Below are 25,766 nucleotides of genomic sequence, written 5' to 3' on the forward strand. Positions count from 1 at the left end.
CTATTTTATGGATGTGGAATCTATGAAACAAATTAAATAGAGTTTTCCAGAGTCATACAGTTAGTAAATGTCTGATACAGGATTCAAAATCAGGTCTTCTTGATTCCAAGACTTACATCCTATCCAATGAATGTACCGCCTAAAAACCTCTAAATATTAAAAATTAATATGGATGCAACTCGAAAAAGTGTTTGTAAATTAAGAGATGAAAACATCAGTAAGTTTTCATTTTTCACATTTAAGATTTGCATTTTCAGCATTTTTAATACTTATCAATACATCAGCATCTAGCAGTTATAGGAATAAGTAGATTGTTTTAATTTTTTTTTTAATTCACCTCCTCCTCCTCCCTCTCCAGCTGTTACTACTGGAGAAGAGACAGTCTGGTGCTTCTTCATATGTTTTTTGCAGTGAACTGTTGTTCGGAAACTCTCCTCACAGAATGGACACTTGTAAGGCTTCATGCTCATGTGAGTTGCCATATGTCTGGTGAGACTACCATTGGTAGTGAAGGATGCATTACAGATATTACAGCTGAATGCTTTTACACCTACAACAAAAATAGTATCATCAAAACCTATGCAGTAAAAAAAAAAATCTTCATTACTTTGAAAAGACCATGGGAAATTTTAAAGTCAGAATTCTCTTACTAAACAATAGGAATAAAATGAAGGTGGTTAGTTTTCTTTTTTAAGAAATGAATTGTTTTAAGAACTTAAGTGTCATATTGTGCAGTCAAATTTTTGTTTTATTCACTCTAATATTCTACCATTGATACTGGCACCAAAGAATATAGGTCAAACAGCAAAGATATCATGGTTGATTTTTAACTTTCATGGTTGGCAAATCTCTCAAATATCTTAAGTTTCCTTCAGTAACTTATTATACCTCTGTTACTCTTTTATCTTTTAAAAACTGTGATTTCAGTCTAGACAATCATTTGGTTATACATGCCACAAATTTACTAATATCTATATGGTGCTCCACTTCTTTTGTTTACACTAAGTATGTCTCTTTCAACAGATGCAATTCTTCATTAAACCCCACAATTTAGTGAATAAGATCTGTTTTCCTTATTTATTCAAGTTCACCACATTCACTTAATACTTCTATTTTTAGAATCAACTGTTTTCATAAGTTGCTCACATAAGCATACTACATGTGATTCAAACACATCTCTTACAATTAAATAAAGGAAAAGAATAAGCATTATTTAAAATCTGTATGATAGGCATTGTGTTAGGCAATTTTGATAAATATTATTTCGATTCCTGGGAGGTAGGTGCAGTAATTATCCCCATCTTACAGCTGAAATTGAAGGAAAACAGAGGCTAAGTGATTTGTCCAGCCTCACACAAATACTATGTGTCTAAGATTGTAAACCTTAAAATTTCTTAGACTTATAAATGTTGGAAATTTCACCATTGGGAAATTTCATACTTGAAAAAATTTCCTACTGATAGTCTATTGGAATGTGAACCCCCTTGGCATGAGAGGGTCCTTCTCCTCCCTACTTAAGATTACTTTAGGACAGAAACCTTTTGCTGAACAATGGAAAGGGCTTTGACCTATGCTTAAGCATAGAACAGGAAGTTCTTTGAGTCATGATTGATTTTAGAATTGATACAATAGAGATACTTGGAATGACAGAACCAGGTCTTGGAACTTACAATCTCCACCCTACTCAGTCCTAACAGGATTTAGGAAGGGCTAAAGCATAGATCAAAATTAAATTATTTGAGAATATGACCTTCAACAGACATGTGCAAAGGGGCAGACCTCTGGGCGGTCCTGGGTTAAGCTAGAGCCACCATTGGCACAGGGGAGAGATGGACAGTGATTGGTAGATGTGAGAACTGAGGGGAGGGAACTTAGATAGTTTCCTTAAAGATAGAGGGGTCTGAGGACTGGGGGAGTTTGAGAGGTTTTGCTCTGAGAGGTTGTGCTCTGAGAAGCTTGCTCTGAAGGAGGTTGGAGGTGGAGGCCCCTGAGGCTGTTTCTCCATTTTGGTCACGTGAGTGAAAGGGACTGATCTCTTTTCTTTGCCTCAGCTATCTAAGGGCTTGGGCCTTTTGACCCAGCCTAAACAGAGGGGGTATTTAAGCCCTATTCCCTTCTCTCCCCCCCCCCCTCTTCTAATACCTTTCTTCCTCCTGTTTGTAATTAAAAACTCCATAAAAGGTTGACTGCTGACTTGAGTTTTCATTTAGGAATTACATAGCTGAATTCCTTGGCGACCTTAAAATTAATATATATCAGTCTTTTAAAGTGATTTCCTTGTCACAAGATTCAGGGTCAGATTTTAAATCAGTTTTTCCTGACTCCAAGCCCAGCACTCTATCCACTGCCTCTTAAATGGAACTTTACATTAATTTTCTAAAAATTAATTTAGTGATTATAATATACGGGAAGAGGGACAAATTACAACATGAGAGGTATCTATCTTGTGTATAACTTTTCAAAGGAAAATTATTTCCCAAAAAATATGAACTGCAAAGTAGAAAAACAAACACTATCTACAGGGAAAGAAATAACAATCTGATTAAATGTAATATCTTGATATTCTAATCTATGTGGCATATACTGAAACACATTAAAATAACATACATTTTGTTTACTTGTCACCTCAAAGAATGTTTTAAATTGGACACAAAGAAAGGTAGTGATATTTAATGGAAAAAATATTGTGTTCAAGTCTCTTATTTTTATTTATTTTTAGTAAGAGTTTATTAACAAGTATCTCAGGTATTCCCTCGCATCACAGAAGGCATTATCCAGGGAATACATTTACATATATATGTAAATATCTTTCATGTGTCCATTTTTTAATTCAGTCTCTGGTGGTAACATTCACAAATTATTCTTCAAATATTAAATCTGTAGCTGTGTATGATGTTCTCTTGGTTTAACTCATTTTGATGTTCATTATCCTGTGTAGTTCTCTCTTAACTTTTTTTTAAACCTAGCCTGCTCATCATTTATTATTATGTAATAGTATTCATATACCACAATTTGTTTAGCCATTTTTCAATTGATGGGTATCCCCTCAGTGTCCAGTCTGTTGCCACCACACAAAGAGCTGCTATAAATATTTTGGAAAGTATAGGTTCTTTTCCTTTCTCTCTACTCTCCTTGGGAAAAAGACTTAGGAATCATATTACTATTTCTAAGGGTATACACAGTTTTGTAAGTCTCTGGATATAATTACAAATTTCTCTCTAAAATGGTTGGATTGGTTCACAGTTCCACCAACAGTGTGTTAATGTCCCCATTTTTTCACATCCCCTCCAACATTTATCATTATACCATTTTGTCACTAGCTAAAATATCTAAGAATTGTTTTGGTTTGCATTGCTCTAATCAGTTGTGATTTTCTGCTTTCCTTCTAATTTTGGCAACATGTTTTATTTGTACAAAACCTTTTCAATTTAATGTACTCAAAACCATCTATTTTACACTTCACAATACTCTTCTCTTGTTGACTTATAAATTTCTCTCCGTCCATAAATCTGATAGAAAATATGTTCCCTTTTCTTCCAATTTACTTATATTTCATAATATGTCTAGATGATGTATCCATTTTGATCTTCTCTTAGTGAACTGTATAAGATATTGGTACCTACCTAGTTTCCGCCAAACTACTTTCCAGCTATTCTGACAATTTTTACCAACCAAATAGTGATGTCACATCCTCAAAACCTGGATCTATGCTTTTATCAAATACCAAATTACTATAATCTCTTACTACTATTTCTTGTGTGCCTATCCTGTTCTATTGATCTACCTTTCTATTTCTATTTACTAGATAATTTTGATAATCACTACTTTATAATACAATTTAATATCTTGTACTGCTAGACCTCCTTCCTTTACATATTTATTAATTCTTTTGATATTTTTGATATTCTTGATTTTATGTTTTTCCAAGTGGATTTTACTATTTTTTTTCTGGCTCAATAAAATAATTTCTGGTACTATGATTGGGATGGCATTGAATAAGTAGATTGGTTTAGGTAGGGTTGTCATTTTAATTATATTGGCTTTGTCCATCCATGAACAATTAATGTTTTACCCATTACTTATATCTGCATTATGCATGTAAAAAATATTTTATAATTACGTTTATTTAGTTCCTGGCTTTGTTTTGGCAGGTTGCCAAAATCTTTTTACCACTTAATCTGCTATGCAATCTTGGAAAAGTTTATTTAGTCTCTTCATATTAAGTTTTGTCTTCTAGAAAATGGCTATAACATCCCTGCTACCTACCTCCCAGAGCTACTGTATATGTAAAAGACTTGTTAAAATGCAAAATGTAATTCAAACGTAAGGTATTATGGGGTTGGAAAGGACCAAATAAATGACTTATTTGAACCTTTTATTCCACAATGAGGAAACTGAAGAACAGAAAAGTTGAATAGTATAAACAAAGATCACACAAGAGGCTAGCAAAAAAAAAAATCAGGACAAGAGAATGGTTCTGATTTCAATGTGTTCTATTATTTTGTAGTACGTAAGCCTATAGGAAGTTATACTTTTCAATATAAACTAGAGCTTCACTCCTCTAATGTTGCCTTCATAATACAAACTGCAGTAATTGTCTTGAATGGGGGGGCAAGCTAATACATGAAATTGCCTCAAGTAAGTAAGTCACCTTGGTTGGAACACCTGCCGGACATTTGTTTTTATTACCATGCAATATAGACAATAGTTAAAACATGGATTCTGTATTCTACTGAATGAAGAAAGATAGCATATTAAAGGATCTGAAGAACTATTATCTCTTGGGTTAATTCAATAATATAAATTTACTAATATTTAAAAATTGCCATTTATTACTTAAATATAGAGAAGCAAATCAACTTAAAATGAAATATGTGCCAGGTAGCAATATATTAGGCTAGAAAATGAAAGAGTAAGATTAAAAAAAAAACTTTACTGGAGATATAAGGAGAAAATAGCTCTAACAGTCATGGCAATTAAGCCTTTTGTATTTTTTAACAGTAAATGACAGAAATGTTAACAATATTCTGACATTCCAAATGTATGATCTCCAAATGAAAAGTAGACTATTACCTGTGTGTGTCTTCTCATGGGACTTGAGAACACCTGAGGAAACAAATCCACGTCCACAGAGCTTGCATTTATAAGGCTTCTCACCAGTATGAGATCGTACGTGCTGTTTTAAGTGACTAGATTTCTTAAAACCTTTGTTGCAATATTCACATCTATAAGGGGGAAAAAAAGAATAAATTATATATATATATATCTCACTTGATTTCTGGTGACTTTAAAAATTAATATCTATAAGAGAGGGCAGAAAATTGATCAGTAATTTTTATAAAATGAAAAAAATCCTCATCGATTATTAATAATTGTCAGGAAGATATACCCCCTACCTCCTTGATTGGATTTTAGTGATAGTGATAGGTTTAAGATAATTGATATTGTGATTCTAAAGTTATTAGTATAAATTCCATTAAAATTTTAATATAATCAGTAGAATTCATAATTTTTATAAGGATTTCTAACTAAAGCATAAAAACTGTTTCTAAGGGGATTTCTAACACCTCCCTAGTTTATATTTCCCTTTATCATAAAATGCTGTCCATCTGAGACTCATGTCAGGATAGGGTGCAAACATCACACACCCTTCCATGTTTGGAAATAACCATCCTTCCCTCTGGTTCAGATGAGTCCGAGGTAATGGTCATCACTATCTGACTAAATAAGGGTATTGCCATGTGATGTAATCTTTAGACTAATATGGGCTTTCCTAAATGAACTAACCAATCAGCTTTTAATTGGACAACTTTCTAAATAAGATTTATATGATATTATGTCTTGTAATATGTCATCAATATTGTATGGAAATGTTCATTTTGTTAATGTCCCGGTATATAAACCAGGTCTCTGCCGCTAGGTATTGTCTCTTGCTGGGGTCTTAACAATGTAATACATGCAAGAGTCTGCTTTTATTGGGGGAATTGGCCCTCTTCCAATAAATTCTAACTTTCTACCTTGACTTGGAGAATTTGACTTTATTTACCTAAATTGTCTATATTGGAGCAGTGGGTTTCTATTACCCAACATACTAGAAGCATATGAAAGTACTATGAAAATTCCAACATATTATACAAATAGCAATTGTGATTACTATTAAAGTTTACATTAAATTATGTTTAAGTTTAATCTTATATATATTATTTGAAAATAACAATGCCTTACTAACTTTATAATATACCTTATGATATATTATACTTTATAATGTACTATAATATTTATTATAAGTAACTTTATAATATATTATTCTGCCTCAGAGACATAATCATATATGAATAACAATAACCACTGCTTCTTAAAGAATAAAAGTGCTGGTTTACATACAATTCAAGTTAATAATGCAATATAAAACAGCTAATAAGTTATTTTTTAAAAATATAAATGAAGTATTGGATTTTTCAAGTTTTAATAATAATAAGTAAATCATGATTATTTCAGGATTTATAAGATAATATATATTTTGTTTGCATTTCAAGTGTTTAAAAATGTGAACCTAAAGACAAACATAGAAATAGATTCTACTTAAATGGCCTAATGGCCAACACTATATACAATGCTATATTTATGCAGCTTTGAATTTTAATTAGACATTCCATCATTATCTATTAACCAAAATTTTATTTATACCACTGTACCTCAAACCAGAAACATACAAAAATAATACTGTGGACATTCTTTAAATTAACTTTTATAAAAAAAAACTATATTAACAACAAATCAATCTAAAAAAGTTTAATTCATAAATTCAGTTTAATAAATTCTAAAAATATGACATTAGGCAAAAACAGCATTATGGAAATATCTATTTCCAGATGGTCAATGTTTACATACAAATTATATTAGTAAAATTAGTAAATCAATTGGTTCTTAGTACAGTTAGTAATACCTCTAAGTCTCAAGTGCTCTCTCATTTTACTGATGAACATCTGATTTACATTCTTTGTGCTTAGTCAACAACTTACTGTGTTTGGCAAAAATATATGAATGACATTAACTGGGTTAAGGCAATGTTATGGTTGTAAATGGAAAATGACATAGAATAGCACTAATATTTTATTTTTCATTTCCACATAAATTTTCATATATATGTATAATATAAACATATCTACTTATACAGAAATACTGTGTGTGCATGTATGTATAAAAAAGATTTATTATGTTCTAAAAAAATAGAAAATTATTTTAGAATTCTACTTCAATTGTTTCTGAAAAACAGAAACTAAAGCAGATTTACATGATAATCACTGGTTGAAAATAAGAAAAAGTAATTCCAAAAATTATTTTGAGTAATGGTAGTATCACTGGAAAAAGTGGCTGGCCTTTCGAGGTTACAAATAACACAGAAGAAGAGCATTACGAACCATAAAACACTGTATAAATATGAATCATTTATTGCTATTATAATGAATAAAGTATACAGTGGAATATTTGATAGACAGATGGATTTAAGAGTCCTAACTCTAAAGTCTCATGTCCCAGGTCATGACACTAAAGTTCTTTATTTCTGATCCATATTGGCTCTTTAACTCTGGGCAAATCACCTAACCTCTCAGTGCCCCAGAATACTTTCTAAGGCTAAACTTCTGAGAAAGTATCAACTTTTATTATTACAGGGGATTTCTTCATCCTGGAGTTCACTGCAACCATAAAATTACAGATCTGAGCCAGAGTTCTGAGGTGAAGTGAGCCAAATAGAGGTCCAAACAAAGTTAGGCATTAATATGGTGAGCCCCTGAAAGTTGGGGACCACTGGGTTACCTAAGGAAAGGTAAATCAACTTAGTGAGAAATGAAACAGGTCAAATCTTCCATACTGAACACAATGAGACTAGTCTACTTAAAGCCCCTACACTTTTGGGTTGCACAAGATAGGTAATGGACGTCCAGTTAGTCAGCATTGTTGTCAGCATTATCATCATCATCAACAACTACAAGAATTAATATTTCTATAGTACTTGAAGATCTGCAACGCATTTTATTAAAAAATTAAGCAAATATCTCATTCAGTCCTAACAACCACCAAGGGAGAAAGATATTATTACATACTAATTTTACAGATAGGGAAACTAACACAGACAAAGTTAAATTATTTGCTCAGGGTCATGTAGCTATTAAGTATCTGAGGTTGGACTTGAAATCAGGGCTTCTTGCCCTGAGTACATAGCACTCTTCACTATACCACCCAAAAAGGAGAAAAGGAAGAAGATAAAAAAAAAGTCTGGCCAATTAATAATAAATTATAGTATTTTTTAAAAGGTCATGTACTTTATAATATCACTATATCTATACTGTTTAGATATGTATACACACACACACACACACACACATGTTATCATCTTCGGATGATCTTGATTTAAATCCAGCTTCAGACACTCACTAGATCTATGACCCTGGGCAAGTCATTTAAGTTTTGTCTGCCTCAGTTTCCTCAACTGTAAGATGGAGATAATAATAGTACATACCTCCCAAGGTTGTTGTGAGGATTAAACATATGTTTTTTTAAAGCCCTTACCACAGTATATAATACATATTAAGTGATATATAAATGCTTATTTCCTTCTATTATTGGCCTTCTTATCCAAACATTGTATCATTTAAAGGCCATCCTGCTGGTGGCAGATTCTCTAATATCTTAAAAGCTGTCTCACTAAGTTCAGGGAACCTTATCATTAAGACCTTACTTAAAACCTTATTAAACCAGGTTTGTCAAAACTTGCAGTTTGCCAGCATATTCTTTGAGGGTCACCTCCTTGACATGATGAAGCTTGTGAGTGCATGCATGTGTGGGTAAACACAAGCTAATATAAGAACTTGGATCCTCAGAGAAAGACACAAAACCAATTAAACAAAATTTAATTAAGAAAAACAGCTATAGATTTACCTGTAAGCCCGTCTACTTTGATCCTCATTGTCCTCAAGAAACTGTGGTCTTTGAGTTTGTAGTTCCATTTCTTCTTGTGAATGTTCTTGAATCAAACGAGTTGTCTAAAATTAAAAGACTTACATCAATATAAAGTCAAAATAAGAAATCAGATTACTTACCTACTAATACAATTACTAAATGTAGGCTCCAGATCAAGTCATTTAATACCTCTGGATCTCAGTTTTCTTATCTATAAAAAGGAGGCCTTGGGTTATGTATTTAGGTTGATCTTTAAGCTCTAAATTTAGGATCCTTTGAAGAAAAATGAAATCTAAAACAATTTGAAAAAGTATGTAAATGAATCTGCAAAGTAAAGGTATCATCTTCTGACACAATTCTAATATTGAGATTATCCCTCTTATAAGCCTGGAGTCACACTGTGACCACACTCTGCAAGTATTGATTTTTAAAGTTTTCTTTTTTCTCAGAAGAACTAAAGAGAAGAAATTTACAGACAAAAAAGCAGTGCCTTTAGATGTATGTGACATCCTAGAATGGTGTTTAAAAACAAAACAAAACAAAAAAACCCTGTACTACTTGGGCTAACAATATGCAAATTACAAAAAAGTCTGCATTCTAAAAAAAACGTTAGTTGTTTGCAACTTAGAACATATTTCATGTAATCTTAACTAGACCTCTATTTTTGCTTGGAAATCCTTCTGTTAAAGGATTTTACCTCTTAACATATTCATTCTTTCTGGATCATATTTTCAATTAATCTCCCTTTCTCCAAAGTATTTTCATCCTCTCTGCCTACAAACCTGCTCAAAATGTTCCCTATCATAAAACAAAATGTAGCAAAACAAAACAACCTTTCCCTCCATCTTACTTGCCTAATTAGACTTTCCATCACACTCACTTTATGGTTTCTTTCTATAACTCTACTGAAATTGGTATCTCAGAAGCCATCAGTAATTTAACAGCCAAATCCAGTTGCCTTTTTTCAGTTCCAAGCCTTCAAGTTTGTGTAATAGCTGACACTTGACTTTTGTACTCCAGCAAGACTCTTCACCTTACACACCAGAGTGAACCGTTTGTCTTTCTACATGCCCAGTGTCTCTCAATTTTCTCTTATTTATTGAATTCCTTATCCTCTATTTTTCCCTCAGTGTGTCTTCCAAATTTACCCACTTCTGATTTCTTAACAATTAAGAGATGTAGAACATTCTCTTCCTTAATTTTCTCCATTTAAGAGGTGATTATTACCTCTAAATTGCCTTCCCCAAAATTAGAATCCCCAGCAGAGATTAAGAGCTCCAGACTTGAGGGCAAATGCCTGTGGATAGACAATCAGATGTAGAGATTGGAGGTCCTGGGATCAAATCTGACCTCAGATACTTCCTACCTGTATGACCCTGGGCAAATCACTACCCCACATTACCTAGCCCTTACCACTCTTCTGCCTTAGAACCAATACACAGAATAGATTCTGAGATAGAAGGTGAGGGTTAAAAAAAAAAGAAAAAAGTAAAACCTCCAGATTTCCATTTCTGCATTCTCAAAATGTCTCTTTCATCTTTGAATCCTTCCTTATGTATATAATCTATTCCCTACAAAATACTTCTCATTCTGAGCCTTCTTTCTATTCCTAATAATAATAGTCTAATCTAGCCTCTGAATTAAGTCTACCTATTCCTAGTTTTGCTCTCATTTAAATTCAATTCTTTACAATTCTGCTAAATTAAGTTTCCTGATACATGACTACTTCAGCCTTTATTCAAAATATTATGCAATTCTCTACTGCGAACAATAAAATCTCAACTCATTGGTCTTAACATGAAGGCCTTCTAAATCTGATTCTAGCCTACCTCTCTAGCTACTCCATTTCATATTTAGTTCAGCAAAATTAACTTGTCTTGGAACACATTCCAAACTTTCCAGGTTCTATGTCTTTGCTCAATTTCTATATTCTTGGAATATCACGCCCAAACCCTGTTGCTATTCCTGTCTATTGAAACTCTAAATATCCTTCAAATGCCAGCTTAAATATAACTTACTGAGAGCTTCCCAAAACCAGTATGAATGAGCCTCAGTGACCATATAGTCTAAATAGTTCCTGAAAATGAATCTCTCTTATTATATGAAAAATCTTCATACAGTCTTTCATACTTCTGGTCAAGTAAGGGAGAAATTCAGCAGAAAGCCAATTAAACTTTTGAATTGCCCTAATCGCCAAGAAGTACTTAAAAGGAAGACAACAACAATAAAAAAAATCCTAAATTTCCTCTAAGTAACTTCTACCACAATCACTCCTAATTCTCTCCTTTAGGTCACTTCTCCCCATAATCCATACCCCTGAAGTTCTGAATTTTAAGTAAATCCTACTATATTTTAAAATATGTTGATTTTAGGGAAGAGCTAGGGCAAGAAAGAGCAAATCTTAACCCCTTTTCTGCTTCCACTTGAAATAAGCTCTCAATGGCTGTCTTTCCTCTCTTTAGTTCCATATCATAAAAGACAAGGGAAAAAACAACTTTTCTTTTGCTAGTTAAGCATCCCCAGTTGTTTCAAATGATCTTTAAATGGATTGAAGTCAAGATTCCTCACTATATCAAGGCATTCTTCTGGATGCTTGCAATTTATCAAAGTCCTTCCTGAAATAAGGTGCCCAGAATTGAAAGCAATATTCCAAAAACATCTAGACCAGGATAGTGTTTATCAGATTTATCTTTCCTTTGTTTCTAGACACTATTTGAGTGCCACTGAGTGCCACCCAGGATACATGTGACTTGTATGACCTAGCATTACTGTAAAGACCCTCACATTTTTTAAAATTCTTCCCTTTTGTCTTAGACTGATATACTAAGTATTAATTCAAAGGCTGAAAAGCAGTAAGAGGTAGGCAATTGGGGTTAAGTGAGTTGTCCAAGGTCACGCAGCTAGAAAGTGCCATAATTGAACTCAGGATCTCCCATCTTTAGGCCTGAATCTCTTATCCACTCAGCCACCTAGCTGTCTCAACCCTCACATCTTTTTCTCACTATATAACTATTCTGACATATTTCTATCTTCTGCTACCAAATACTTTGTTTGTTTTTTAAGTACTCAAGTTTTAAGGCTTTACATTTAATTTTACTAAATTTCATTAGCCCAATGTTCTAGCCTGCCAAATTCTTTTTTAGGTCTGACTGTTATCCAATGTGTGAGCTATCAATCAAATCTTTGTCAAAGGCAAATATAGATTTCTAAGGAATGTTTCTAGAGACCTTTGAAGTTTATATTAAACCATTTCACCTAATTTTAAGGTCCAGTCATTGAATGGTTCTGAATGTAACTAACTATACTATTCTCTAGCTTTATTTTTCCAACTTTTCCAAACAACAGCACATGACATTTTATGAAATTGTTCCCTAAAACCAACTAATACTTATAAAATTCCTCTGATCTACAAGTTTAGTAAACTATGCCCCCCAAAAGAAATAAAATTAATCCGATATGATTTAATGATGAAGCTATACTAGTTCTCTGTGATTACTATCCTTTACTAGATATTAACTTTACCTTCGTCAATACACTCAGGAAACCCCAATAACTTGGAATGGTATTTGCACAGTTGATTCTCAACCATTTTAAAAATATTTGGGCATTTGTTTTTCCTCAATCCTGTAATACTGCTTTTGTTTTTTACAATTTCCCTCCTATATTCTCACTTAGATGTAATATGTACAAGTTAAATTATATGGCATGAGATATAAGTAGTGTAGGAAAGAAAAATTTAAGATATGAGTGGATAAGGGAGATATCAGGTCTGGTATATACCCTTTCCTGAACTCCCCTTCCCCACCCCACCCCCAAAAGCTTTAGTATTCACGATAATCCTTTCTTTTAATAGTCTTAAACATTGTTTCCTTTATACTTTTGCTATTTTATTTTCCTTAAAACATTCAGAATTTTCTGTTCCTCGAGAAGGAAATTGTGTTTCTTTCTGTCATAGACACATCTAATATGCTGGAAGCACCATAAACTCAGCTGACTTGTTTTTTTATTTTAGTATTATTAGAGCTTTTCCTTAACACACACACACACACACACACACACACACACACACACACACACAGAGTGTCTTCCTTAGCACATAACACACATTGATTTCTGTTATTTTCTGTGTAAGGGTAGACAATGATATTACCTAACATTCTAGAAAGACTGGTATTAGTAGTAGTGGTGCTATAGGGCAGTCAATGGTAATATACTAGGTGATGAATCCTATTAAAAGTTCAGCACTATCTCCAGAAGAACTCCTAACATTCCTATGGAACCAAGCCATGCATATCTATTCATCCAGTTATAGACTTATTCTTGCTCTTCTCTTCTGGATATATGTGGGTTTTTTTTTTTAAACCCTTACTTTCTGTCTTAAAATCAATACTCTGTATTGGTTCCAAGGCAGAAGAGCGACAATGGGGGTTAAGTGACTTGCCTAGGGTCACACAGATAGGAAGTGTCTGAGGCCACATTTGAACCTAGGACCTCTCATCCTGCCTCTCAATCCACTGAGCCACTCAGCTGCCCCCTAGATATTTGTTTTTTAAAAATCAGGCTGGGTGATGAGTTCCCTCAATTAAGACAAGTATACAATTCCCCCTTTTTCTTCCTCTTTGAGAACATTTATTTATGTATTCAGAATTTACTTAAGAGCTTTCTATCCCTCTTGGAGTGATTTTTCCTTGTAGAATTTCAGGCCATGGAATTAAACCTATTCTTTCTCTTAATACTCAGAAATCTATTCTCCATATATCTAGGGTAAGTAATTAGACTATGGCAGACCAAGTGTTCATTTTAATATATTTAATTTTTTATAAAAACCCTTACCTTCCATCTTAGAATAAATACTATGAACTGGTTCCTAGGCAGAAGTGCAATAAGGGCTAGACAATGGGGGTGAAGTGACTTGCCCAAGGAAACATAAGTAGGAAGTACCTGAGGCCAGACCTAGCTTTTAATCCATTAAACCATCTATCTTCCCCGAAAAGTATTCATTTTCAATTAAGATTCCCAACACTTCTGTCCTAGCAACTGCTTTCTCCTCACTGATATCATATCCAGAAGAATGTAACTCATTAATGTAAGACAATAAATTATTGGCTATTGTGATTTTGTGGGGAAGGGACAGAGGGAGAGAGACAGACAGAAACAGAGACAGAGACAGAGAGAGTTCCAGAAGGTATCTAGATAACTAATGCCCCCCAATCATTACCAGCCTGTGCCTAGAATGCCTAGTTCTCATTCTGTTTCCGAAACTTCTGCTTTATTTCTTTGTTCTATCCAGGTGGTCTGCAATATTGTGTGATAATAATTTGGCCCCTTTGCTTCTTTTATTTTTATTCACATATTCTTCCCACAATATCCTCTTTTTTTTTTTATTCCACATACTTCTTCTATCCAAGAAAGTACCAACTGGCAATAATCTTTCCTTACATGGACCTCACAAAGCACTGTTCAGTTTAATACTCAAAACATTTATTGAACATCATATGCTCAAAAATACTGTTCTGAGTAAAGTCAAAATTCTCTAAGAGTTACAATTAAGTAGGGCTGATATGATTTATTTGCTTCCAGAGCTATAATTGTTAATATTTTTTCCCTCTTGACATCACTCAAACGTGATTTAATTGCTACTCCGACTCAAATGCTCCACTTTTTTTCTCCCTGTAACCAAAAAGAAATCTTACTGAGTTTTCACATAGCAACACTGAATACCTAAAAATAGCTACTATCTTCCCTACTCCTCCAATCTTTTCTTCTTCAACATAAATTTTACCAGTTACTTCAAATGATGCTTATATGGCCTTAAATCAAAGTCCTTCATTATTCTGTTTGTCCTTCGCTAGATATTCTCTAACTTATCCTAAACTTTGTCACCCAAAATTCAACATAATATTCAGTGTGATTGGAGCAGAGTACATCATCACTATCATATCTCATTATAGGAAGAATATGCTTCTTTTAAAACAGTCTAAATCCAATTGATAAATAGGCAAGGGACATGAATAGGCAATATTCAGATAAAGAAATCAAAACTATTAATAAGCACATGAAAAAGTGTTCTAAATCTCTTATAATCAGAGAGATGCAAATCAAAACAACTCTGAGGTATCACCTCACACCTAGCAGGACAGCAATGGAAAGTAATGAATGCTGGAGGGGATGTGGCAACGTTGGGACCATTAATGCATTGCTGGTGGAGTTGTGAATTGAACCAACCATTCTGGAGGGCAATTTGGAACTATACACAAAGGGCGCTAAAAGACTGTCTGCCTTTTGACCCAGCCATAGCACTGCTGGGTTTGTACCACAAAGATATAATAAGGAAAAAGACTTGTACAAGAATATTCATAGCTGCGCTCTTTGTGGTGGCAAAAAATTGGAAAATGAGGGGATGCCCTTCAATTGGGGAATGGCTGAGCAAATTGTGGTATATGTTGGTGATGGAATACTATTGTGCTCAAAGGAATAATGAACTGGAGGAATTCCATGGAGACTGGAACAACCTCCAGGAACTGATGCAGAGTGAGAGGAGCAGAACCAAGAGAACATTCGAATGTAAAGGACTTCTCTATTAGTGGCAATGAAGTGATCCTGAACAACCTGGAGGGATCTATGAGAAAGAACGCTATCCATATTCAGAGGAAAAACACAGAAGAAAAATAACTGCTTGATTACATGGGTCGAGGGGATATGACTGGGGACATTGCGCGTTGGCCACAGGAAGGGAGAAGGGGGAAGAGAAAGAATATGATTCTTGTAACCAAGGAATAACATTCTAAATTGATTAAATAAAATTTTCAATTAAAAAGAGGATAAAAAACAACAGCCTAAAATTATATAAATTTTTTGGACTTTTATACCAAACATTTGACCTTGAAGATTATGTAAACTCCCAGATCTTTTTCAGACAAACCATGTCCCTTTAACCTTGAATTTATGAGGTCAGTTCTCTGAATTCTATTGTAAACCCGAAGTTCTAATTTCAAGGTTTTATTTTTTGCCCAAGTCATCCAGTGTGTTAGGGATTCCTTCCTTCCTAACTTTTTGCCATCGGATAAGATTTCCATCACTGCCTTTGTCCCAGACTGATAAAAATATTTATTACTATAAGACCATTAACAGATCCTTGGAGCATCTAAATTCAGGATAAGAGCTAAGAAGATCAACAGGATGAAGGCAGATCAGAGTCATATTTGAATGCTATAATCTATTGATTTTACTTTTAGGTGACAAATAGATCAATAAACATTAAGTACTTCCTATGTGTGAGGCACTATGCTAAATATTGAGTGCTAAAGCGATAATTATAACTTCATTATTTGTCATTTCAATAAGTGTACAATAGAGAAAGAGATAATAATTAATGATGAAATAAAAAGGTGGAAGTATCTCCAATACAATCTTTGAAAATTACCAACTGTCTCAATCTTATTATTAATAAGATTCCCTCCCAGAATTCATATAGTATGCATCTTATCATAAAATAAGCATCTTGAAATTAACTTTAAACAAATGGTACCACATACATTTAAAGAAGTGAAATCTCTCCTGTGTTCCAAGATAATCGACTTAAAAAACTACTGCATTTTAGTAGTTACATAAAAGATGTTAACAAGCCTATTTCTTCAACATGTTTCTAACTATCACATTGAAAAGTAAGATATAGTTCTGGTGTTTTGTGCCTAGACAATATGACATAGAGCACGATATAATGCACAGAATATTTACCTTGGGAATTAGAGAGGTATGGTTCAAATCCCATCTCAGAATTTTACAAACTGTGTGACTCCTGGTAAGTCACTTAACTCATCCCAGTATCAATCATATCATATGTAAAATGAGGGGACTGCATTTGATTAGCACTAAGATCTCTCCCAGGTCTAAATCTATGACCCATTAAATGAAATTATCAAACCTAGTTTTTAGTTAAACAGTGATGGCAGTATCAAGGTACTAACATATTGGGGAGAAAATCAAAATGACGTAACAAAAAATTAAGATGAAACTAAATTATGTATAATGTAAACATTTTAAGAAGTCGCAAGTGATACAATCAGGTTTCAGCAATAAGGTGTCTCTGTTTCTTTAATTATTTTTCTTTGGTATTGTCTCAATCTACCAAAATTTAGTAGGGAAAAGATAAGCTAGCACATATAGAAAAAGAAAAAGACTTCACTGATTAAACATGAATTATTTTTCAATAAATACTCACTACATTAATAGTGTCTGTATTAGGAACTTGAAGCAGGTTCTGTTGATGAAAACTGGTTGAAAGAGCCTGAGATTCTAGTGTGCTAGAATCTTGTAGTTGTTGGACAGGTGGAAATTGATTCTGATTAAATGTATCAGTCACAGCAAAACCTGTAAGAGATTAAAAAAGAGGTGGTCCAAACAATCTTCCCAGATCTCAGTTTCTACATTTGTAAAATGACCCTTAACTCTTTATAAATATGTATTCTAATAGCAGAAGTTTATGAAAAGATAAGCCAACACTGTGTTTATAAATTGATCTCAGAATTAGATATCATTAATTTAAGGAAAATGATATTGCAAGAGAGATAAATGTATATGTGCATATATAATGAATTATACTAACAATGTAATAAATGTAAAACGGTTCTGTGCTATAAAATTTGTACTATATAAGCTCAAAATTTGTATTCTACAGATACCTGAGGCTAAAATAGGGAACTCTTGGGAACTTGCTAGTCTAGAAAATATTAGTTATAACGATAAAAATCTAGGTAGGGTTCTGATATTCGGTGTCATCAGGGCAACCCCTCAGGCTGGTGGCTGGTGGAGAGATACAGGAATTTCACCAGAATGTTGATGTTCTAGAAAATAGCAAGGAGGGAGAGGGGGATCAGCTAGGTCATTCAGTGGATTGAGAACCAAGCCTAGAGATAGGGGTTCCTGGATTTAAATCTGGCCCCAGACACTTCCTGATTATGTGACTCTGGGCAATTCACTTAACCCTCATTGCCTAGCCCTTAACTCTATTTCTTGGCATGAGGGAGGAAAGGACAAGAGGGAGGGAGGCAGGGAGGTAGGGCAAATGAGCCTATATCAAATTAGTCAGTAAGGGGTCAAGGTTTATGCATGAAGGCCCCTTCTGGGCTAAGGAAAATAATTGCAGATAAAATAAAAATGAACAGAAGATATCCTAGAATAGAAGCAAGAAGATAGAACACTAATGATGCATATCCAGATTTAATATTGCATATCCATTTACTATCAAAACTGTCTGGTACTGGACAAAAAAAAAAAGAGAAATAGATCAATAAAATAAAATGGATATAACACATACATCTAAATGTACACTAATCATTACACTTGACAAACCTTTAAAAATAAAAATTAGGGAAAGGTTATATTATATAACAAAAGCAAATAGAAAAATTGATTTTTCAAATTGGTAGGAAAGAAATTTGGATCTACATCCTATTGTACACTTACCTAAGGAATTCTACATGAGTGAGAGCCATATTCTATTTTTCTGATGATCTTTTTTGCTCTTATTTTTTTTTATATTTCTTATTTTTGCTGTAGCCTACTCAAACCATTTCTAAACCTTTTCAATGCCTCCTGAGGAGTTTTTTGTTAATTGTTCAGCTATAGCAATATTCCATAACTTACAACCAAACAATATCACCATAAGAATATGTTTGTTAAAAAGTTGAGGTTTTGGTCTCTAGGTGAAATTTGAAATTACTAAAGGAGCTTGCAATTTGCTGAAGACAGTCCAGTCTGTTCTCTTGTTTAATACAGGGGATGACTTAACTATACGTGTATAGTATCTGTCCATGATTTATACATTTATGGTCAAATTCTATTAACCATCCATACAAGAAAAGGAAGAATGTCATTCAGAAGCATCTAGAGAACCTATCCATTGGGAATCCATCCTCAACATGTAATGTGCATTGGGATCCCCGTCAGTGATGAATATCCTCTGGTAGGTGTACATATACCCTATTTTATGCTTAGTCTGATTCTTATAATTAGAGAATTGATTAATAACAACAAACTTAAAGTTTGCAAGCACTTTATAAATATTATCTCATCTGCTTCTTCCAAACACTGAAAAGTAGGCATAATTATTATCTCCATTTTAGAGATGAGGAAACTGAGGCTGATGTGCCCCAGGGACACAGTTAGAATGTATCTTAGGAGGAATTTAATCTAAGTTTTTTTGGATTCCAAATCCATCATTCTTTATCTACTATATCTGCTTCAACATCAAGTTTACTTCTGTGCTTATGTCATTAAAAATTTCTTGCTGCCCTTCAATTGGGGAATGGCTGAACAAATTGTGGTGTATGTTGGTGATGGAATACTATTGTGCTAAAAGGAATAATAAAGTGGAGGAATTCCGTGGAGACTGGAACGACCTCCAAGAAGTGATGCAGAGCGAAAGGAGCAGAACCAGGAAAACATTATACACAGAGACTGATACACTGTGGTACAATCGAAGGTAATGGACTTCTCCATTAGTGTCAATGCAATGTCCCTGAACAATCTGCAGGGATCTAAAAAACACTATCCACAAGCAGAGGATAAACTGTGGGAGTAAAAACACCTAGGAAAAGCAACTGCTTGACTACAGGGGTGGAGGTGATAGGACTGAGGAGAGACTCTAAATGAATACTCTAATGCAAATACCAACAACATGGAAATGGGTTTGAACCAAGAACACATGTGATACCCAGTGGAATCATGCGTCGGCTATGGGAGAGGTGGTGGGAAGGTGGTGGGGGGAGGGGGAGATGGAAAAGAAAATGATCTTTGTTTTCAATAAATAATGTTTAGAAATGACCAAATAAAATAATGTTTAAAGTGGGAAAAAAAAATCTCTTGCCCAGTATTAACAGAAGATAGCTAGTTGGAATAGCCATTAAGGTGGCATTTCCACTATATAACCAAATGAATATGGCTATGTTGCTGATTTTTAATAAATAATGAGCACAGTGAATTTTTCTCCCTACAACTTTTAGTCAAGATACAGCACACTGTGGAATATCACTTGAAAAAAATCAAGTATGATTTTGTAGACAGGAAAATAAGCATATGGGATGGTAACTGTCAATGCTTTTCATTACTTTTGGGGAAAATATGAATGATATCTAATTTTTCCCTATTTCTTTGATATCCTTCAGATATCTTATGAATCAGTCCTTCAGCATGCTCATAATTGTGATTTTCATACAGGTATCTACTTAATTCAATGCTACTTTTCATTTATCATCATATCCAGGACTGTGACAATAAGAGTCCAAGTGTGGTAGCTCTATTGTCTTGATAATGTTCATAAAAATCCTTGACTATCTTATCTATTTTTTTATCCTCCTTCCATTTTCATTCTTTATTGCCCTCAGGGAAAAGGAAGGGTAAGAGAAAGGAACAAGCTTTAAGCACTTACTAAGTACTTTATAATATCATCTGATCCATACAACAACTCTAGGGGTTAGTGCTCCCTATTTTACAGTTAAGGAAGCTGGGATGAAATGACTTGGCTGGGATTGCACAGCTAGTAAGTACCTCAGGGAACATTTGATTTCAGGTCTTCTGACTCAAAGTCCAGTACTCTATCCTCTGTGTCAACTAACAGGATGACTCAGAATGTTTTACCTTAACTGAATCTATTGAAAACCTTTCTTCAAATTGGCTTCATCCTTTATTATCTTTCTTTATCAGGTAATATTGCTTATAATGTTCCTCTCCTTGAGATCTTATGAAGATGTTTATATAATAAATAACTGCCTTGAATGCCATATCTATCTGGAAAACCAGTATTTACTGAAAAAAGGTGCTTTTTAGATTATTATAGTCAATTTTTTGTAACAACTAACTTACACTAAAGAATTTCTATATGAAATTATGGTGATCTATGTTGTTTTTTATCATCAATAACTTCAGTCAAGATGAATTTTAATTGTACATGGTATCTTTGGCTCATGATTATTCTTCCTTGTGGCTTGGTACTAATTATGAACACTATTTTGACAAAGCAGTGACTGAACTTACATAAAAGGCTAAAGAATGACTCTCATTTCAGTACTGCTTACTGTCTGCTAAAATATAATCAGTTTCATTTTTTATGCTATTATTTGTTCTCCACATCTAAATTGTAATTGTTTCTTCAAAAAAGGAAATTATGATAGCTCATAATCTTTTGTCCTCTCTTACTTCTCATGCCTCAAACTGTGGTTTCCAACCTTATCATTTCACCAAAATTGTTCTCTTGCAAAGTCATCTCTTGAATTGCCAATAGTCTTTTCTTCACTGGCATTCTCCTTGACTTTGCTACAGTCTTCTACAATATTAAACACTCCCTCCTCTCCAAATATATTCTAGGTATACACTTTTCTTCCTAGATTTTTTGGAATACCTGTCTCTCCTAGTTCTTTTCCTTCTTCTCTAAACCCCTACTTCTTTGTCTCCTTTGCCAGACCCTCCTCTAGCTCACACCTTTTAACAATAAATTTCCTTGAAGATTCTGTCCCGAGTTCCTTGCTTTTCTCTTTTTATACTATTTCACTTGGCAATCTCATCAGCTGTCAAGTACTTAATTAGCAGTTCTATATTAATTCTGCAAAAGGTAGATTTTCCTGGGTCAATCTATCTGAAACTGTAATTGCGTTTTAGATATCTTAAATTAGATGTCCAGAAGATACCTTAAACTCAGTACCTCCAAAGCAGAACGTATAGTTTTTTCCCCTTATAATGTCTCACCTTCCCATCTTCACTATTACTGTATAGAGTACCATTCTCCCAGTTCCTTAGGTCCCTTCAATTTCACTTTTGCCATATTTCTCAAATATGGCCCCTTCTCTTCTCTGACACTGCTACTACTCTAATACAGGTCTTCATCATCTCATACCTGGAATGTAACAACAGGCTGCTGATGGATCTGCCAGCCTCAAGTCTCCCCACCCCCAATCTCTATTCTGCCACCAAAGTGATTTTCTTAAAATACTGATCTCATAATATCACCTCCCTCTCTTCAATAAATTCTAGAATTGGCCTGTACTCTGTACTTTGCCTCAAGGAGAGAATGCACATTGTACTGTTTGGCATTCACAGCCTTTTATAATCTAAGCTCCACTCTCATGACTTCTGACACCCTCCTCTTTGATCCAGTGACACTGGCCTTCTGGCAGTTCCATGTATAAGACACTACATCTCTCAGCTCTAACCACTTTCTCTGATGGCCTCCCGTTCCCAGAATGCACCCCTCCCCTACTCAGACAAATGACTTCCTTGGCTTCCTTTAAGTCTCAACAAAAATCCCATATCTCTATAGAAAGCCCTCCTTAATCTCTCTTAATTCCAATGTTTTTCCTCTTTTGATTTTTTCCCATTTATTCTGTGTGTAGTTTGCTTTGAGTATATTGGTTTAAAAATTGTCTCCTCCATTAGACTAAGTTTCTGAAGGGTAAAGGTTGTTTGTATTCCCAGTGCTTAGCATATTGTCTGGCACATCGTACGTATTTAATAAATGCTTATTGGTTGATTTTTTTGCAGTTGTTGCCTATTACAATATTGCACTAAAGTCATCAATTATCAAAGAATATGATTATTTAAGGGATCTTATTGAATTGATATATTGATACTCTAACTACAATTACTCAAAGTTATGTTGGTCCTGAGTACTACAATGACACTGAGGTTCTCTGAAATATATTTCTTATTGTCTTAGTGCACATACATACAAAAACAACCCCATTATTTTATTAATTTGACTCCCCAACAAGAACCTATAACTTGGCTGCAACTCCTATCTTTCTTCTCATTTCACTTCTAGCAAGAATGTCAAGATTGATAGGAATCCATTCATCTAATAGTATAGACAACAAACTTATTGCTCAGTGGATGAAGGCTCACATTTACAGTATCAGTATCTAAATAGAAATTTAGACAGTCTAAAAAATACATGATCGTTAGCATTTGGATCCCATTTTCTTCCATTTTACCAGTGTTAATACAAGGGCAGAAGACATATAATACTGATGCCCCCTTTTTATTTATGTCTCCTAGACTGCTATAACCAAAGCATTTACTGGTAAATAGTAAACCTACATGTGATATATACCTCTTTTTACTCTACAAAGCTGGTCCTCAGAAACCAGATTCTATCTGATGCCAAGAATACATAAAGCTTTTCTAGCAAGTCAGAATCTGCCTATACTCTGCAGGCATAACTTTCCAAATTCCAGGGTTAAAATCCATGTCACCATGAGGAATCAGAAGGGGAGGTGGAAGGGGGGGGGGCGGCCAGCTGGGTGGCTCAGTGGATTGAGAGCCAGGCCTAGAGACAGGAGGTCCCAGGTTCAAATCTGGTCTCGGACACTTCTCAGCTGTATGACCCTGGGCAAGTCACTTAACCCCCATTGCCTAGCCCTTACCCTGTATTGATTCCAAGACAGAAGGTAAGGGTTTAAAAAAAAAAAAGAATAGCAGAAAAATTTATTTAAATGTATGTAATTATTAAGCAAGTATAATTATTAGTATTAATGCTTGATGCCAAATTTCTAATGAAAATTTAAATTTTATCTTAGATTAATATTTGAAAAAGAAGCTATATGAGAAGAAACATTTAAACTACATATAAAAGATTAAAATATTAAATCTATATAAAGATGGCTGGTTTTGCTAATCTTTCTTCCCCCTTCTTTTAGTCTTTGTTATAAGGGATAATTCCAAGAGTATGTGAAAGATGGAAGAGTGGGAAATGTAGGTGATATATGAAAACAAAAGAATATAGAACTAGATAAATATATACAGAGAATGAGTTAGTCTGATATTGAAATAATTTTCAGCAGTATTCACTACTTTCAGGTAGAGTTTAATAACAATTCTATCTCATATCCACTCAGAGCTTTAAAGTGAACTATGTCTGCATAATGATCTTGTGAAGGAGGTAATTGGCTCATTATTATCCCTTTTTTATTGATAAGGAAAACAGAAGCTTAAAGAGGTTAAGCTATTTGCCTGTGGCCACAGTGCCAATAAGTGTCAGGAACAGGACTTAACTTTTGTCTTCAAATTTCTTTCTATTACATTACCACCCTTGGTCAACAATGTCAAGAACAGGTCAGAGCAATGATGTGTGCATTATTACTATATGGTATTAACTAGTACAGAGATGCTTATTGCAATATAAAATAAAGTAGGAATCTGAATTAAGTAATAAAAATATAATATATAAGGAGCCTTTTGCTATATCCATCTAATTATTTTTTATCAAGTCTCCAATTAAGATCTCAATAATCATTACCTGGCCAGTGGGAAACCCTAAAAACTGTAATTATAAAATGACTAAAAGTTTTAATATGGGACAGTTAAGAAAACTACAAATTCAAACTCTCTATTCTAGAATCACCTATCAATCGATCAACAAGAATATATTTTTTTGTATGTGCCAGGTACTGTTAGATGCCAGAAATACAAATTCAAAAGTGAGAGTCTTATTCTCAGGGAATTTATATTCAATATGGAAAAAAATACTAACAAAGAAGACAATAAAGAATATATGCAACACAGACATAAAGTGTTGGGGATGAGAAAAGGCATCTTGAAAGATACGAAATGACCTTAGCCTTGAAAGGAGGCAGGTCTGCAAAAGTCAGAATGGGCACCAGCTTATGCAAAGGCATGGCAATAGGAGAAACAGGAAGGTCAGTACAGCTGGAGCAGAGAGTATATAAGAGAGAAGACGTATATAATCAGTCTGGAAAAGATAAGCTATAGTCGGGACATGGACTACTTTAAATGGCAGAGAAATTTATATTTCATCATTTAAGTAGTAGGGAGCCACTGAATCATACTGAACAGAGAAGTGACAGAGTTCAATTGAATACAAACATTTTGAATGTATAGGCTTAGCCACATACTTTACAAAATTAAGCAAAGATTAAAAGAAGTAGTAAGAATTGTGAAAATTTTAAATTTCAAACAACCAGACACGCTATATTTCTTTTAAAAGTTCCATTCAAACTATATACACTGACCTTGAGGTAATCCTGTTGGTTCATAAGATTGCTGTGGGATAGTCTGCTGTTCAAACTGATTGATATTGTCTTGGAGAGTATGTTCTGAAGTCACAAACCTATCTAAAGCCAAAACATAATACAAAGAAAAAATTTAATGATTTAGCCATGTATGGTAGATTCAATCATCTATTTATACAAACGAATGGTTTTAATATTTAATCTTAAAATTAAAATTGATTAACCTTAAAAAGTAGTCTCAGAAACTTATCTTTATTATACACCTATTCAGAGTATTTTCTTTTAATTTAAAGGCCAACTGAGTAAATTTTAGCATACATAACTTCTCAAGTCTCCTCGATAAAATCCAAAGTCCTCTATAAGCAATATATAATAATATATCACAATCATGAAGACAAAATAATATGTAAGATGTATACAAATACATGTATCTTGGGCAGACACTGAAGAGGGATGATGAGTTAGACCCAAACTGAGCAGGAAGAAGAGCTAATACTAGAGCCTCATCTCCAGCCGTAGTTTGGTATAAGCTCAAACTGCTGAACAGTGAGAAGGAATTTTTTTAGCCTTAAGTTATGTATTTTTTCACACTGATTAAAATATAACTTTTTCATTCTTAATGATGCTATTTGGTGCCCAAGATGTTCAATGTCTACCAATTTCTTGACATGTTTTCAAAGAAAATATTTATAATACAGAAGTAGAAGGCTCTGTTATCTACAAAACTTTGGTCTTTTTTTATTCCTTATTCCTGAACCATGCTTTCCCATACATTTCTCTAATATT

At 33.8% G+C, this 25,766-nt stretch overlaps 1 protein-coding gene across 11 annotated transcripts in view; it reads right to left on the bottom strand.

Moving 5' to 3' along the window:
* Positions 1-25,766, bottom strand: part of ZNF236 (zinc finger protein 236) — a 240,519-nt gene that overhangs the window by 86,537 nt on the left and 128,216 nt on the right. For all 11 annotated transcript variants that reach the window (XM_007487804.3, XM_056823559.1, XM_007487802.3 and 8 more), the window contains 5 exons: positions 24,981-25,082; positions 17,183-17,331; positions 8,941-9,044; positions 5,074-5,225; positions 338-550 (listed from right to left, as the gene is read on the bottom strand). In XM_007487804.3, the coding sequence (XP_007487866.1) occupies positions 338-550; positions 5,074-5,225; positions 8,941-9,044; positions 17,183-17,331; positions 24,981-25,082 (720 nt within the window). The remainder of the gene's footprint in view (positions 1-337; positions 551-5,073; positions 5,226-8,940; positions 9,045-17,182; positions 17,332-24,980; positions 25,083-25,766) is intronic.

The sequence above is a fragment of the Monodelphis domestica genome, chromosome 3, assembly GCF_027887165.1.
Source record: "Monodelphis domestica isolate mMonDom1 chromosome 3, mMonDom1.pri, whole genome shotgun sequence".
NCBI classification, from domain to species: Eukaryota; Metazoa; Chordata; class Mammalia; order Didelphimorphia; family Didelphidae; genus Monodelphis; species Monodelphis domestica.